The sequence below is a fragment of the Quercus robur genome, chromosome 12, assembly GCF_932294415.1.
Source record: "Quercus robur chromosome 12, dhQueRobu3.1, whole genome shotgun sequence".
NCBI lineage: Eukaryota > Viridiplantae > Streptophyta > Magnoliopsida > Fagales > Fagaceae > Quercus > Quercus robur.
The window spans coordinates 9,088,946-9,105,914 of NC_065545.1; the positions used below are offsets into that span (position 1 = coordinate 9,088,946).

At 33.5% G+C, this 16,969-nt stretch overlaps 2 protein-coding genes and 1 long non-coding RNA gene across 4 annotated transcripts; 2 read left to right on the forward strand and 1 right to left on the reverse strand.

The window, feature by feature from the left end:
- The first annotated feature begins 1,896 nt into the window (after positions 1 to 1,896).
- Positions 1,897 to 5,458, forward strand: LOC126708919 (uncharacterized). Its single transcript, XM_050408923.1, has 4 exons — positions 1,897 to 2,318; positions 2,628 to 3,211; positions 4,186 to 4,701; positions 5,036 to 5,458. Exons 1-4 carry the CDS (start codon positions 2,051 to 2,053, stop codon positions 5,171 to 5,173), a joined length of 1,506 nt encoding a protein of 501 aa, XP_050264880.1. The 5' UTR covers positions 1,897 to 2,050; the 3' UTR covers positions 5,174 to 5,458.
- Positions 5,459 to 10,052: 4,594 nt separating this feature from the next.
- On the forward strand, positions 10,053 to 11,654 carry LOC126708890 (uncharacterized). The gene is made up of 2 exons (XR_007649285.1): positions 10,053 to 10,170; positions 11,220 to 11,654. It is a non-coding gene; the product is annotated as an uncharacterized LOC126708890 (long non-coding RNA).
- A 2,458-nt stretch (positions 11,655 to 14,112) lies between these two features.
- On the reverse strand, positions 14,113 to 16,722 carry LOC126708889 (protein RADIALIS-like 3). 2 transcript variants are annotated; one of them, XM_050408885.1, is made up of 2 exons: positions 15,980 to 16,700; positions 14,113 to 14,597 (listed from the first exon to the last, which is right to left on the reverse strand). In XM_050408885.1, the coding sequence occupies exons 1-2, from the start codon at positions 16,264 to 16,266 to the stop codon at positions 14,570 to 14,572; spliced, it is 315 nt and encodes a 104-aa protein (XP_050264842.1). In that variant the 5' UTR covers positions 16,267 to 16,700; the 3' UTR covers positions 14,113 to 14,569. The 2 variants fall into 2 exon arrangements, with proteins under 2 accessions (XP_050264842.1, XP_050264841.1); XM_050408884.1 differs by lacking the exon at positions 14,113 to 14,597 and adding an exon at positions 14,768 to 15,048 and having other exon boundaries at positions 15,980 to 16,722.
- Positions 16,723 to 16,969: the final 247 nt, after the last annotated feature.

Genomic DNA, 16,969 nt, shown 5'->3' on the forward strand with positions numbered 1-16,969 from the left:
ATAAAAATTAACCTGCCAAGTAGAAGTAGTTTCAATTCAACCTTAACTCATATCAAATGGGATTTTCATTTATTTGATTACTACAAGTTAATTGTTTAAAAAATTCTAAATTATTAGAATTTTGTATTTTCTACGTAACTTTAGTATTTTCCCAATGCGAAGTGCGTTTATTTCATGACTTCACTATTCATCAACAAACGCTTTTACAATTAATTATCAGAAAAATTAAAATTCCTCTCCCTTTTTCATTCTTATTACTTTCTTTCAATTCTTGTCAAATTCCTCAACCCTAAATATCAAATTATTCACACCAAAAAAAAAAAAAAAAAAAAAAAAAAAAAACCTTTCGCTTATTTATTTATTTTCAAAGACAATGACTTCAATAATTTTTGCCACTTAAATCATTTTTATACAAAATCTAGATTTGCACTTTTTCTTTTTGACCAAAACCCACTAGAAACCAAGGTGGACCCAAGTGCCGACCTAATTATACAATAGAGAATAGATTGTATAATAAAGAATAATGTTAGAATTACAAATAATTACATAACTTTTGTCACGACTTATTACTTGACTAATTGTCATTGGTAAAAAAAAAAAAAAAAGTGTGGGATCACATGGCTCAATATTTCCACCACTCACAACTCACCACGTGTCTGAGTTGTGGCAAAAATCGTGGGCTTATTTATGTTTCTAGCATTACTATGTAATGAAATCAAAGCATCTTGTATTTCAAAAGAATAGAGAAATTTACAAAAATGAAAATTGTTTTTTCTTGGTGATGATGCCGGAAATAATACCACCAGTGAGTCACACGTTCCTCGTACGATCGCAAATGGCAATTGCACAACGAAAAGGAATAACCTAGCAGAGAGTACCGATGTGGTACCGACCAAATACCCTCCGAAGGTTAAGTTAGAACTATTCTCACTGCTCTAGAGTGCTAGAGAGGGTAAATTATGCGTACCTTGGGTCGCGAGGGTGCTTAGGTTTTTATAGTAGCGAGGGTCATCCCTCTTTCCCTTGGAGTAGAAGTCCTTTCCTTATAGGAGTCCTCTTGGGCGTATTTTTCGAGATCCTTTCCTTATAGGAGTCCCTCGAATATTCTCTAGGGTGGGAAGCAAGACAACTCCTTATACATAGCGTGGGTAGCAAGTCAACTTATGCTAGGTCCGTCAGCCTCAATTTACTTCCTTCAACTTTTTGGGCGTCATCTAGTGATGCTGTCACTCTTGGAGACAGTTGACCCTATGACCGTCAGCTATCGCGCCGTCTGCTACGTACGAAAGACTGCACTAAACCGTCAGTCTGAGGCTCTCCTTTTATCCTCATCACTTGGTTTGCCTTGCTTTTGGAGTAGAGTCCAAATGTCAACTAATCAAACCAAAGCAACCTCCTGTATTTTCAAAAGAAAAGATAAGATTACAGAAAACGAAATTTGTTTTTTCCTTGGTGTCACTTTAAGATCCTGTAATTAGTTACTTCAATAATTCAATTATAAAGAGAAAAGGAAAAATAGTAAAATACACAAAATTTCCAATAATTTTTTTTTCTTCATAATCTAAGCTATCTCATTAATTTTTTAATGTAACACTTAATTATATAGAGTATTATTTTTATGTGTAAAATATTAAGCATCCTTAAAAATAAATAAAGAGTTACTCATTTAATGACGTGGGTCCATATTTAGGACGGTATTTTCATAGTGTGTATTATAAAAAAAAATTGTTAGGTTTCAATGTTGAACAATTAGAGAAAGTATCTCATGAGAGTTTAATATTTTTCCATCAGAAAAAGAAAAAACTAGTTTTCATTTTGTCAAAAATAGAGGCCAGAATTGGGGTGAAATGAAAATGAGCAATGTCTCACAGTTACAACTTACAAAATATAAGATAAAAACCATGGAAAGGGTCAATAGCACCGCAAGCTGATACCCTCATTTAGGAACTAACTATAAATGTGTTAGTAAAAGTGCCTATAAATAAGAGTCAGCTTGTTCTGTTGTGTCTGTGAAGCACAACAGTGACGCAACACTACCCTGGAAATAGCAATGGAGCTACTGTTGCATGTGCTGTTTTCGTGGGTAACTGTGTCTGTGGTAATTGCTTCTGGTGCAAGAGGTGATGAACAGTATATCTCAGCAGTGGGAGACCCAGGAATGAGAAGAGATGGACTGAGGGTGGCCTTTGAAGCTTGGAACTTTTGCAATGAAGTTGGGGAAGAAGCTCCTGGAATGGGGAGCCCCAGAGCTGCTGATTGTTTTGATCTCTCAAGTAAGCATGTCTACTACCATGGAAGGAAACATAAGAATGAACAAGGTTGGCCTTTTTATTTTCATGTGTTTTGCTTTTAATTCTTAGTTTTTACTATTTTTTTTCTGTTTTATATAGAAATTCTCAATCTTTTTCCCTTATATATGATCTAAATGCCATGGCAATGTCCAATGGGAATGTTCTTTATTTGCTTCCATTTTTTATATATGTTCAGAATGCATGATTTGTTCTTGGCTGTTGTAAACAATTGAAATTAAATAATATAATCATGTTGGTCTATAGCTAGCATTATGTTGGGCTTTTTAAATAAATTAACTAATAAAGGGAATTCTGAATATTGGGTACAATGGGCAGGTTCCTCTCTGGAATTGAGACACAAGATTTCAGAAGCTGATAACGAACTTGGGGTGGGTAAACCATTCACAGGGTTGAGCCCAGGCGCTGCAAATGATGTAGACCTTTATGCTGCAGAGAAGGAGAAGTATCTTGGTTCTTTATGTCAAGTTGATACCCCAAGTCCATGGCAGTTTTGGATGATTATGCTGAAAAATGGTAACTATGACACTCAGTCTGGCTTGTGTCCTGAAAATGGGAAAAAGGTACCTCCTTTCAATCCTGGGAGGTTTCCTTGCTTTGGAAAGGGGTGTATGAATCAACCCATCTTGTATCATCAATATACACATTTGTTAGGTGGTGGTACAATGAGAGGAAGTTTTAACGGAACTTATGATTTGGATTCTGACATTACTGCTGGACTTGATGGAATCTCTTTCTATGAGGTGGTTTGGAAGAAAAAAGTTGGTGCTGGAAGTTGGGTATTCAATCATAAGCTCAAGACCTCAAAGAAGTACCCATGGTTGATGCTATACCTCAGAGCTGATGCAACCAAAGGATTCTCTGGTGGGTATCATTATAGCACAAGGGGAATGCTCAAAACAGTAAGTATGAGTTCTCTGGAAGCTATTTTTTCCTTAAAAGTCATTAATTCAATACCCGTTTGAAATTTTTTCTCTCTAGGCTATAATTGAAATATAGTCAGCAAATTTTACTTTAATAAAGTAAATAACAGAAATGAGTCTTATTGTTTTTCTTGGTGACCTAAACATATATTAGTGAATGGTTAAGAGACAATGGATTTTCTTGAATTTTTTAAGGAGATATGATAACAAGAGAAGCTCGTTATTAGACTGCTAATTAGCCTTCCTGCAATCAATTGGTTCCATGTTAGGTCTAGGCATAAATAATTAATCTTTGTCCATTGGTCTCTTCCCCTGAATAGATTTATTATTTTATTCATACGAATTAAAAATTCATACCTAACCGTGGTCAAACAGAAAGTCGTCCTTATACTTAACTTGTGCTTTAAGATTCAGTGAAGGTCACAAGGCCATTATATAAAAATTGTTACCAATGGATCACATGAACCCTGCCTATATAGTTTTCAAATGCATGCAGTTGTTAGTTCTGTTTTTGTCTTTGTTTTTTTTTTTTTTCAAATGCTGAGCACTGCAACCATGAGTTGCCAGTTGGTTGTAGACTCATAGGTTTTCCCCAACTAATCAAGCAAAAAAGAACTCTTCTCATTTTTCACTTCATAAGCATATTCATTACAACATTGAAATAGTACCCCAAAAGTTTTAAACTAAATAATTATCTTTACTGTGTTCCATTAGCACTTATGTACTTGCTGGTCCTGATTATTTACTGAAGTAGACCAAATTGGATATTAATTTAACATCAACTTGTAACAAGTCTGCACTTGGACCACTTGAACCAGAATTGACATTTGCGGGTCTCAGTCCAGCTTTGGTCATGTACTCATGTTTATTAAATGCTTAGAAAAATAGATTCAGTGTGCTGTCTTGCCTGTGCTCCTTTCATTCCAGTAGTCACAATTTTAGTTATATTTCAGCTACCAGAGTCACCTAACTTTAAGGTCAGGCTGACTTTGGATATCAAACAAGGAGGAGGGCCCAAGAGCCAGTTCTACCTAATAGATATGGGTAGCTGCTGGAAGAACAATGGTGATCACTGTGATGGAGACGTGCTCACTGATGTAACCAGATATAGTGAGATGATCATCAACCCTGAGACTCCAGCTTGGTGCAGCTCCACTAGTATAGGCAATTGCCCACCATATCATATTACTCCGGACAACAAAAAGATCTCCAGGAATGATACTGCTCACTTCCCATATGGAGCTTATCATTACTATTGTGCTCCAGGTAATGCTCAACATTTGGAGCAACCTGTAAGCACTTGTGATCCTTATAGCAATCCTCAAGCACAAGAAATTGTTCAGTTGCTGCCACACCCCATATGGACTGAGTACGGCTATCCAATCAAACAAGGAGACGGTTGGGTTGGTGATGCAAGGACATGGGAGCTTGATGTTGGTGGGTTGTCCAGTAGGCTCTACTTCTATCAGGTTAGAAACTTAGAAAGTCATTTATTACTACTACTAAAAGATAGGAAAATTATAGTGACACAGTCCTCCAATAAATAAATACAAGTCATTTCATATAAAATATGACATAAGCTCATAAAGTAATATGAGAAAGTTAATTTTAGTCTATTATTAGGTGACTCGCGTTTATTAGTGTGGAGTACCACATCAACTGTACTCCAAAATTACCTATTACTCATATAGATATGTAATGAATCCTTTTGACTAATAATTGATGCATTTTTAATATCAGGTTACTACTACTAAAAAAATGCAATGAATCTGATTAAAAGCGATGCATTATTTTCTTTTGCAGGATCCTGGTTCCCGTCCTGCTAGAAGAATATGGACATCACTAGATGTGGGTACTGAAATTTTTGTTAGTGACAAAGATGAAATAGCAGAATGGACTCTGAGCGACTTCGATGTGATATACACGCCCCCAAGTTCATAATTAGTTTCCTACCTTTTCTTCTAGCTGTTTCTTCATCTCTTACTTCCAAAGTAAGCAAAAGAACAGAAAAAGATTCATGACACTTGCAATAGAGCTGATAAAGAGTGTTAGGACTTAGGTCGAGGAAGCCGGAAAAAAAGCCCACAAGGGCAGAGCTTCCACATCCTAGACACATTCAGACATTGTGAAAAATTCAATTCTTAATGCACAAGAAAATCAAAAGATTATCGTCAAGAAATTTTTACTGATAAATTATAAGCTTATTAATGCAAATTGGTTCCTGGAGTCCTGGTATTATTTTCATATGGTCTAGCATTAGCATCTCTCTGTTGCATTATGTACTGATCTCCAAATTTGTCTCCTCCAATTAAGCGACAATTACCCAACAAAGTATATGATAATAAGTAACTAGACAATTACCCAAATTAGTCTCCTCCAATTAAGCGCAAGTAGACAGAATTCAAGTAGTCGGACTCTGGGACAATTATGCGTTACAATCATGGTGGTTTGGTTTTAAAAAGTGGAATGGACCTACCATGTGGGTTGGCACCTAACATGCCAAACTTTTAATGTGAAAGCAAGACAATGAGTTTCATTTTTTTTTTTTATAATAGACAATGAGTTTCATGGACCAGGCAATTGAGTGTTGGTTTATTGATCACATAAAGCAGAGAGATGTGATGCACTGATGCTTCCACTAAATTGGTTTGCAGCTTTCTTTGTTGCATGCTTGCTTCAGTGATACAACTTCTGAGCCTTATTTTATGCTGTCACAAAAAGGTAAAGATGCTGGGACCAGAGTCCCTGATGGGCCTGTGACTGTTTCATAAGATGTTTGAGAGGGAAAATGTTGTTCTTGGGCTTTGATGGATGCATAATTGGTGATAGCAAAATAAATTAAGCTTTGGGGATTTGAATTTGAAGAAATCCCAAAAGTTTAATTTATTTTGTAATCACTAATTATTTGCCGATTAATTACCTCGGCTTTGATGCAACAAATGATGGGATGGTACTAGGATGATAGGTCTTTTTTCTTTTCTTTTTTTCTTTAGGCATTGTTTTCAAATGTTGGACAAGTAAAATATATATGATGTCAACGCGATAGGTAGCCTAATGGTCAGGCCCTTGGACCAACAAGACTTTGCTTATAAAGTATCTTGCGTTCGAATCACCATTCTCTCGCTAGTAAGCGTGTTGGTGTCCATCTCCCTCTCAACTACCCTGGGCACGTAGAGGTTACCTCATTGGAGGGGAAGTTTTGGGGTCATAAATTAATTAAATTGTTTATGAACAATTTGGACTTGGTTCAAAAAAAAAAAAAAATCTTGTTTATATTCATCTATTTAGTAAAACAAACTAACTCTAGCACAAATTTAGGTTTGACTAATAGATGAACCAACTTCAAATAGAATAATGTGCTCCTGAATAAGTTTGTGAGTATGATACGGAATTATACTATACATATATAAAAATATATGTATAGACTTTAAGTTCCTAAATAAAAAATCAAATAATATAATTTCAACTATAGTTTAATTATACCACTTAGAGAGGTGGTCTAGTGGTAGGAACTCCTTGTGATTTATCACACCCGTAAGTCCAAGAGTTGTGAGTTCAAGTAGTGATAAGCCTTATTAGTGCCCAAGTGGTCTCACGACATAACACAATGCAGAAGTTTAAGTGATGCCTAAGTAGTGACCACACATATGAGTTCTTTAGAGAAAACTAATAAAAATTTATCAAAGAATTTGGATTCGGAAGGAATATCAAAACACAAATAATTATTTAGCAAAGCTATTAATTGGTGGGCTTGTAAATTATCCACCTGGCTTTTAAGAAAATTGCTTAGCCCCTATAACTAATCAATCTAGACTAGTTCAAGACATTAATCATTAGGCTCAATAGCTTGAGAAGGTTACTACCAACCCCGAGTCCATTATGGGCGCCGAAACCCCGATCATCTAGTCTATGTTAAATTGGGTGAATCAATAAGCTACTCCTAGAATGTGGGTATTGGACCTTTAAGAAAATGGGCCAACTTCGACTCCCAGATTTTTTTTTTTTTTTTTTGAGAAGAAACTTCGACTCCCAGATATATGCAAATGAGTCTTATGTGCAAATAGAATCTTATATGCTTCTGAGATATAAATAAATAAAATCTCATATGCATCTATAATCTATAGATCATATTACAACTACAATAAAGGATGGGTTTTAAAAGTCTTAATGCCAAGTAAATTTTAAATAATAAAAAAAATACAAAATTATGTTAAATGTCAAAATAATTATAAATATATATGTTTTTAAAAAATTGGTAATAGAATTGTAATTGGAGTATAATTTTTAATTTTTTAAACTTAACTGCAAATAATTTTACCTAAATTTAAGATATGAAATGTTTTAATAATTAATTAGAGTGTATACACTTGTGCTCCTCACTAATGTTATGTACATAATCATATCACATATAATATTAGCAGCTCTTGTTGTGTAATTTTCTTGGCGGCAACTAGGTTCTTTCTTAGAATCATTTCCTAGTTTCTGTTTCTTAATTTGGTCAATCACCAACCGTAAATGTCCTCCTGGTTTTGAACCCAAAAAGGGAAAAAAATGTTGAAATTGCCCAATATTCACTATAATATCGTTTGAATAGCTTGTGACTTTAGTTTGCACCTAATATGGGCATCTTTAATTTTTTTTTTTTTTTTTTTGATAAGTAATATTGGGCATCTTTAATATGAAGGAGACTTTCTTCTCATCTATTTAATAAAGTTTGCTTTAGCAGCAGATTATCATAAATACATGATGTTTTTTTTTTTTTGAGAAGGTCATAAATACATGATGTGAACCATGCTTTCCATGAAGTTCGTGGCTTCTTTTACATCCGCTAAAGTCTAAACTGTCTCTAGAAATAAACATGCATTCTTCAATTGTCAGCACTGGCGGCTCTACTTGTATGTTAGGGTGCTCCTAGGATCACCTTCACTTGTCAAAAAAAAAAAAAAAAACACGCATTCTTCAACTGTCGGCACTGGCGGCTCTACTTGTATGTGAGGGTAGTCCTAGGACCACCTTCACTTGTCAAAAAAAAAATTATATAAAAAATTATTATAAATTAATATATTTTGTGACCGTCCTGGCTTGAAAAAAAATGTATGTATATATATATATATACTTTAAAAATATATATTATATACTAAATTAACTTATTTTGAATCCTTTAATAAAAATGTTGAACACCTTTACTTGAGAATCATAAGAATTTGAATTCAATAAATATAAAAATAATACTACATCCACGACATTTTCACAATAATTTCACAGTAAATCTTATGTGGTAAGCTATTACTAATTCTAATTCAGGTTCAATATTGACATGTTTTACCCACCAATAACGGGCTAACAACTTGTTGCATAAGATTTGTTATGAAATTTATGTGGTCACTTTATTATTCTCATATCAACATTTTCAATTTGCACTTTATCTTTTATTGGTCTATTTTTTTTCTTATTCTCTTTGTTAGTACAAAAAAATTGTAATATTTCATGTATTTGCATTATTTTTTTGTGAAGTTGATATGTTCAAATTGTCTCTTTATTAAATTTTGTATAATTTAAGTTTCTTAGTGACTACCATAAAAAAAATTTCTAGAGCCGCCATTGATTGTCGGTAAGAACAGAATCGGGATTTCAAGTTAAGTAAGCCAAGGTATACATATAGAAAGGTTCATGATTGGTTGTCAATTATTTTATTTTATTTTTGTAATAAGTTTTTGTTAATAATTTTGGGATGATGAGGTGTGAAGTTTGGTTTTTTGGATTGATCTGTGTAGAGGGCCAAGATATATTCCTTTTTAGACTCAATTCAAATTAGGCCTTAATATATGTTTAGAAAAAATAATTAAAATTATTCAACTTAGGGGGCTAGGGCCCCTTGGACCCTAGTGTGGCTCCATTCCTAATTATCGGTATATGCATTTTTTTTTTTTTTTCGTTTTTAGAAACAAACACACACAAGGAAGAAAACAACCTTGTGTAAGTTGATTTGTGGCTTAAGTTAGCTAAATTGATAAAGTATTTTATCAACATAAAAAATAAATAAATAAATAAATAAAAAAACTCTTTGATATGTAACGTAATTATTATAATTAAGCGAATATTATACATATGGTCAAATCTTATTATATCTTTAAAAGAAAATGTTGATTTGGTAAATTATTTTTGGAATTCTTTAATTGGCCATAATCTTTCTCGAATTCATCTTATATATATTACTTGTTTTGATTTTTATTTTTATTTTTGAGAATGTTTTGATTTTTACTTCATTCCCTTGAATACGACATGTTTGTATACATAATACATGGACCATAAGTGTCGAAGGGAGATGTTTCTCTACTTTTCTTCTATTTGTGGGGGTGGCTGTGGTGGTTCTGAACGATAATGTTTGGTGGTCATGGTCAGCGAGCCTCATATGCTAGCTTCAAACAAAGTTGTTATTGTCATTTAACCTTGACTTAAACCTATGAATCTAATACCTATTGCTTCAACTTTTAGTCTTAGAAAGGAATCATAGATATTTCATTTGATCTAGGAAAGATAATTTAATTATGGAAAGATACAGAACAAAAGTCATGAACAATTTCAAGTTTCAACTCAATAAGATTTGGAAGAACCGCTAATATTCTAATTAATTGGGTTCCAAAATTGTGTATTTCTCATTATTTGGTGCAGTACCATAATTTGAATAGATGCAAAAGGGTAGTACATTCCATTCTCCTTAGTACCTTTTCTTTTTAGTACACAAAAGAGGTAGTACATGGTCAGCTTATTCAACCAAAATTTGGTAGTACTTTAACGTGTACGACAATGGTTTGCCTTTGTTTCATTATATATTTGAACAAAATTAAAGCATAGCTCAAACAGAAACCCCATGAAGTAATCAATCAAAGTTTGGGGCAATCTTATTTTTGAGAAGCTGAGATGGTGACAAGTATGAGGTAAGGTAAAATGGGGGTTAGAACAAGAGAGAGAAGGCAAAGCAAAAGATAAACATAGACGGGGAACAGGCAGAGCATGGATGGAGCTATCAACAGCATAGATTTGAGATTGAGAGGAGCAACCTGTTGTGGCTCTACTCATGCACTGCCTCTTCCCTGGCTGTGCCTCTCTCTTTCTTTTCTTCTCCTCTCCTCTTCATTCATTTATTTTAGAGGGTCTCACACACACACTTGCATATATATTGTTTTTTTTTTTTTTTTTGGGAGCAAAAAATGTGTTTTTGAGTAATTCCTTTCTAGTCTTGGAGATATTACAATACTAGCTTTGTGATTTTGTCATATTGCTTGATGCAGATCATTATTTTGGGTAAAGTTTTGGTCTCGTGCTCCAGTGCATTGGACGGTTAAGATGGTGACACGTGTCACCAATTATATCTACTTTCTTATTTTGAAAAACGAGTAAAATGTTGGATTTAATTGCAATCTATCTCTTAAACTGTAGGTCAATCAATCCCTCCACTATGTCATGAAATCGAGCAATACTGCTTTTGGGATTGATTTGTAATATGCAAAATGCCCATTAATATTAACAATTTTATCAATTTCAAAATTTTAAAAGGGAAATTTTGAAATCGAGCAATGTTCACATAGTGAATTTCTCCCCTTTTAACTTTATGAATTTTCCATTAAATTTTGAAATTAATGGAAATTGTTAACTGCAAGTGGCATTTTGCCTATTATCAATTAATTAGGACATTGACGACTGATTGCTTGATTTTATATCTAGCAGGGGTATTAGACTTGACATAAATTAGGGGGTCAAGTGCAAATATCCCAAGGTGTTGTCTACCAAGTTGTTAGGCCTAGAGGCAAATAATTTCATTGATACTAGGGTTCAAGAGATACCCCAATGGTTCAAGCACCTCTTGTGATGCTTGGGCGTTTGCGGTTTGAACTCCACCAACCCCCTTCCTAAATACCCACCAAAAAAAATAAGAATAAAAATAATAATTTTTTATACTGATATTGTCTATTGAAAAATTCCTCAGGTTTGGGCTTCAAAAATATTAGAATTTGTCCAAAGATGGATTTTTTTGGCATTGTTAGCTCCTCAAAGAGATCAGAAATTAGCAGCACCAAGAAACTGCACACATTATATGAGCTTCATTCCTTGAAATATCCCTGTAAACGTTACAGCCTGTAATGTATTACTGTGGACTCTACCAATACTGTCGAGGACGAACCGCAGCTAGCAACCATTATGGAATGACAATCATGGGTTTTGAATTTCTTGTATCATGTTATTTTGTAAATACTAAATCATGTTGTGCTGTGCCAAAGTTCTATCTCCAACCAAGGAATCCATTAGATATGGTGCAAAATGATCTTGTTTTATAATTTATCAGGGATTTTTGTATGAACAATGTGAATTGAAGAGGAATGAGGAGTCCCAACAAGCAACAGATAGCGAAAGTTTTATTCAATTTTATAATTTGGGCTCTTACAAAACTGTCTTTCTGGCATTTCTATTTGATTGTATGGAAAGGTCCAATGAATCGGGATTTTTTCTTACTTACTAATTTCAGGGAGAGCGGATCATTTTCTGGGTCCCCGCTTGAGTTACAAGCTCAGCTGATTGACTAGGATATAATATAAATGGTAAAACCATTTCAAACTAGCTGATGCACACGCACTATAAATGGTAAAACCATTCAGAACAATTTGTAGGGTACGAAGTTTTCGATGTGATCTGTGATTTAATTAATATATAGTGTATATATTTTATAGACACTGAATACCTCGTGTTGGCATAATGGCACCAATATGGATGGAGAGCAAATATCGTGTTGTAAATGTAAGGGTCATTACCGCATTGGCCAGTGAGTAAAGGATTAACCTTTTTTTTTTTTTTTTTTTTTGGAGAAAGATAGAGAATTGACTTTCCTTGTTCCATGCATTCAACCATTTTAACTTATAATAAGTGATAGGTTTTTAATACTTTGGTTGAGTTTGGATTGCACTGAAAAATGAAACTCCTTACGTTTGGCTTTTTTTCTGTGAGTCTCGTGCACTGTTCATGGGACTCGCAAGTACAGATTTCAGTAAATGTTAAGTTAAAACTGGGTCCTATAGTACTATTCACACATTTAAAAATTATTTTGCTACAATATTTTCAATTTTCAACAATAAGCAGTATCCAAACAGGCTCTTTGTCTCTTTAGTGTATGGGTTTTATATATATAAGGCTCCCTACAGGTTGTATATCAATGCATCCACAAGTGTAGCAATATACGTGACATAGCAAGATAGCAAGAATAAGTGTAAGAAATTAAGAAAGCAAAGTGAAATAGTTAAGAGTAGTGTGAGCCTAATGTTATAAGTATTAATAAAAAAATAAAAAAAAAATTATAGGAAATGCTAACAGATACCCTTAGGGCAATAATTAATAATCTATTTAAATAAAAATTTTATAAGAAAAAAAAATTAATATTTTGACAGCTTATTCAATTTTCCATAAAAATGGTATCAAGATTTTCTTAAAATGGATTGTTAATCATTGCTCTAAGGACACTCGTTAGCATGACCCTTTTTTTATTACTTTTTTGTGAATTCTACTTCTTCTTTTTTTCTTTTTTTCTTTTTTCTTTTTTTGACTGAAAAAGATAGTTGTGAATTCTACTTGAATACGGTAAGTATTTGATACTTTCATCTTGAGTCTTTAATTTATTATTTTGACAAAACTTTTAAAAATGGTTCATATATTTCAGGCTCATATTTTGAGCCTATGTCAGCTGAATTGCCATTGATTTATTCTCACCACAAACAATCGTAGCATCATGTGTGTTTGTACAATAATTGAAGCTAATATTAGGACCATCAACCATGCACAAAGAACAAACAAAGCAACCTTTAAGAAGACAAATGTTAGGTCTTGAAATTTTGTAAAATAACACTCTAGAAGTCACTTTAAATTCAGAATTAATGATCTAACAAATCAAGAAGCATAACAATTAACTAAACAAAATAGCCTAAAAAATTAACTTTGAAAATGATTTAAGAGCTTTCAAAGGTCTACTCAAACCAAATTGTTTCTTCAAAAAAAAAAAAAAAAAAAAAATCTAAGGATAAGAAAACAACAAATGGAAAATCATAAATGGATGTTACTTCAGTTATGGTGTAAAAATTAAAAGAGGAAACTAACAAAAACTTGAATGGATGCTCTTTATTTATTTATTTTTTCCAAGCATCTCATCCTATTTTCTGTTTAACTTTTAACTTAAAAATATTTTGTATATGATTAAAATAGAAACTGATAATAAGTAGGTGAGGTAATTAGAATTTAGAAGGGCTAGGGAAAGGAGAAGGGGTGTACTGTATAATATTAGGATTGACAATGACAAAAGATGAAAAGAAAAGGGAAAAGGGAGGACACTTGATAGTTACCCTACAAAGGAGTACTAAATTTGGGAAGGTGTCAGTTTCCTTGTCAGAAAATTTTGGCAAAGCATCACATCCAGGTCCACACGACTAACCTAAACTGTTTCTTTCATGCTTTCTTATTCTGTCATAGAATTATTACAATGTAAACTTTGTAGATGGGAAATGTAGCTTGATGGCAACGACAAAGCCTCTGATTAGAGGTGGAGGACCCACTTAGAAATTCAATCATTTCACCATTACTACTCCTCAATTTTTCAGTTTCAGTATCAAGTAGAAAGATTTTTTTTTTTTTTTTTTTATTTCTGTAGACAGAGAAAGAGACTGAAACATACTATTGAATAGGAAATGAAGAGCTAAAGAGAGGAAGAGACATAGTTGCAAAGTAAACCATGTAAATAATTGGAAAAAGTTTAAAAAATAAGTAATCTTAGGGTCGAGCTATTAGAGACATTATAACGCAGACCCATGCCAGCATAGACACCCAATCAAATATGTTAAAAAGATTTCAACGGTCACAGAATAATTTTAAGAAATAGATCAGGTCTCAAAACATTTATAGTACACCTCACAACCAAATGAAAATGTGAATCAAATGCTTATGGTCCTTCACATTTATAACCATATATATCTGGGCCACATTATGGTTTGTGGATGAAGCAACCAGCACAGGAAAGAGGCTGTTATGTGTTTTGAGTCCAAGTTAATAGCGGAGGCTCAACCAATATCTGGCTATCTGCTATTTACAGTCTGGAATCTTAGTCTTTCTGCTTGCCTTTTACTGATCATTCCCATGTTACAAAGAACAGATTGAAAACGTCTACAAACTATGGATAAAATTCAGATTGATGCACTAACGTGACTAACCATAAGCATCAACATTGTTTAGGCTGTGTTCTAACTGGGCATGTTCTTGTAAAGATATCAATCTGCTTCTATGGATAGCCAGAGGTTCCAGAGATCAGTTAATGTTCCACTGAACAAGCAAGCTGCAATAAAATAAAATAAAATAAAAGAATTACAAAATAAGAAACTAGCTGCTAATATAACTAACTGGGGAGGAGTGGAGGAAGGAAGAGGATTTTGTTCACATTTGTGATTTTAATTTAATATTGTTCAGACAAACTACAATTCAGCATTAATCATTGAAGCAATCAAATCAAATGAAAGAAAATCATTTCATTTTTATCTAATATGTAACAATTTGGGAACTAGGCTGGGTATGCATGCCTCAATATACTCCAAACAAAATTTTCAGTGCTGCTTAACACCCACATGACAACCAAAATGCCAGATTCTTCATCCAACAGCTTTCACATGCTCATTGGAGCTATGTATTACACACACATCATATTTTCATGGCAAACTACTCTGCAACCACTCATTGAGCTTTTGAATTGAGCTTCATTTTTGCAATCATAAAATTCCAAAATAGCCAACCTGAAATTGAGTAAAATCACACAAAACATTGAAATATGGCAGAGTTGTTCAGGTCTTGATATGGAGAATTATTTTTAAAAAATATGTTATTCATGGATATTTATTACAAGGCATTATGATGTTCCATGTTTAGTGAACATAGTTATGCCCTCTTATCTGTTTTGTGTGTAAAATGATCCCTTTATAGCATTTTATTTTCCTTAATGTTATGTATTATTTGAGGAGATAATCATATAAACACGAAAACAATAAATTAATCTGTGATGCAAATGTGTGGTTTATTCTAATGCAAGAGTTTGCTTCCATTTAGTATTTACTGCTGAGTGGAAAGCCATGAGGATGAGACGAGGACCAAATGGCATGAAAGTAGCGGCATTCAGAAAACTGAAAAGACCCAAAGGCCTACTAGGCTACAATTTCATCTAATTTTTGGCACCAGATCAAGCAGGACCTACAGTAAATGAACCCAACTAATTTTACTTTGCCTTCGTTTACTCGAACTGGGAATGTTTAGACCCTAAAAGAGCTGAATAAATTAAGAGATTTTGAACACAGCTTTTAGAATCAATGATCTTTAGTATATAGTATAAAATTCCGTATGCCGGCTTTATTAAGGATTATCTTCCCCTTCTTTGAGAAGAATGCATATTTAAAACTGCAATTTGACTCCATTGTACATATGCTGATATGGTGGGAGATTACAGACCAAAGAAAAGAACAAGAAGGGAATGAATCCCTTTGAAACCAAAATAAACCCGGTATCTCTTTTCTGTTGAATATTGATGAGATTGGAACAGTGATAAAGACAAAATAATTCAGGAATATATGAAAGACAAACAGAAAACTTGAACATGCAAAAACAAATCTAAAATAAACCAACAAAGGGAGAAAGATTAAAGCTTTTGAGATGCAATAGGAGAGAATTGCATACTTGTTATCTTCATCAGTCCAGCATCTGGGTTGTGTGCAATCAACTTGACCACAAGGCTGAGCTTCACCTAGTTTATGATCCAGCTTACCAGATTCTATAACCTGCAAATCCTCCAAAAGGATCACATAATGTTTCTGCACATCCTCTGCACTCTTCTTGCCTCCGACCATGGCTGCAACCATTTCCCACCGATCTGGGTCCTCTTCATCTACCACTGCCAAAGCCAGCTCAAACAACTTGTTCTCCTCCCAGCTCCACCCACACAAAACCTTTGGAAAGTCATCCATATTACTAGCACTGACACTAGTCTAGACCACACCCTTTTGATCACTTTGATTCTTTTTTGAGAAAAATAAGGAATACCCAATTATTCAGTTACATTCTAGTATTCATCGAAGAAAAAAAAAAGGGTTAAATATATTTTCTGGTACCTAGTTTGATTCTCCTAACTAGATTCTAACACCCGAGTTTCTGGAGGGAGTGTCAGGAGTCTGTTATGAGCTACAAAGCTTGTTTTTATTAAGGAGGCCTTGTGTCAGATTGTCAGAGACAACAATAGGCCCTCCTTAGCTCAGATCTAAAACATACATACATAAGCAATGAAATATATTAAATAATCATATTATATCTTGGTATAATATAATCATATAATATATCATTTTGATCCATTTAGGCCAAAACTGGAAACCAATGATCAAAAGCAGACAAAACTTCAAACCTCATTAACTACTTCTTGTAAGACCAAAGAATCTCTTTTATTTTTGTGTTCTTTATATATTTTTTATTTTTATTTTTATTTTGTAGCATTGGATACCAAAAGGTAATAGATCCTGGATTATCAGTCTTCCACATCACATATAAATTTTAATCAAGATTAGAAATTTGATTAACCCCATAATGAAAAGGAGCCGACAGATTTCTATTTTCATCTACTATTATCTTTCAAAGTTTCTACGTTTCTACCTTACAAGAAAAGAAAGGGACTTTTGT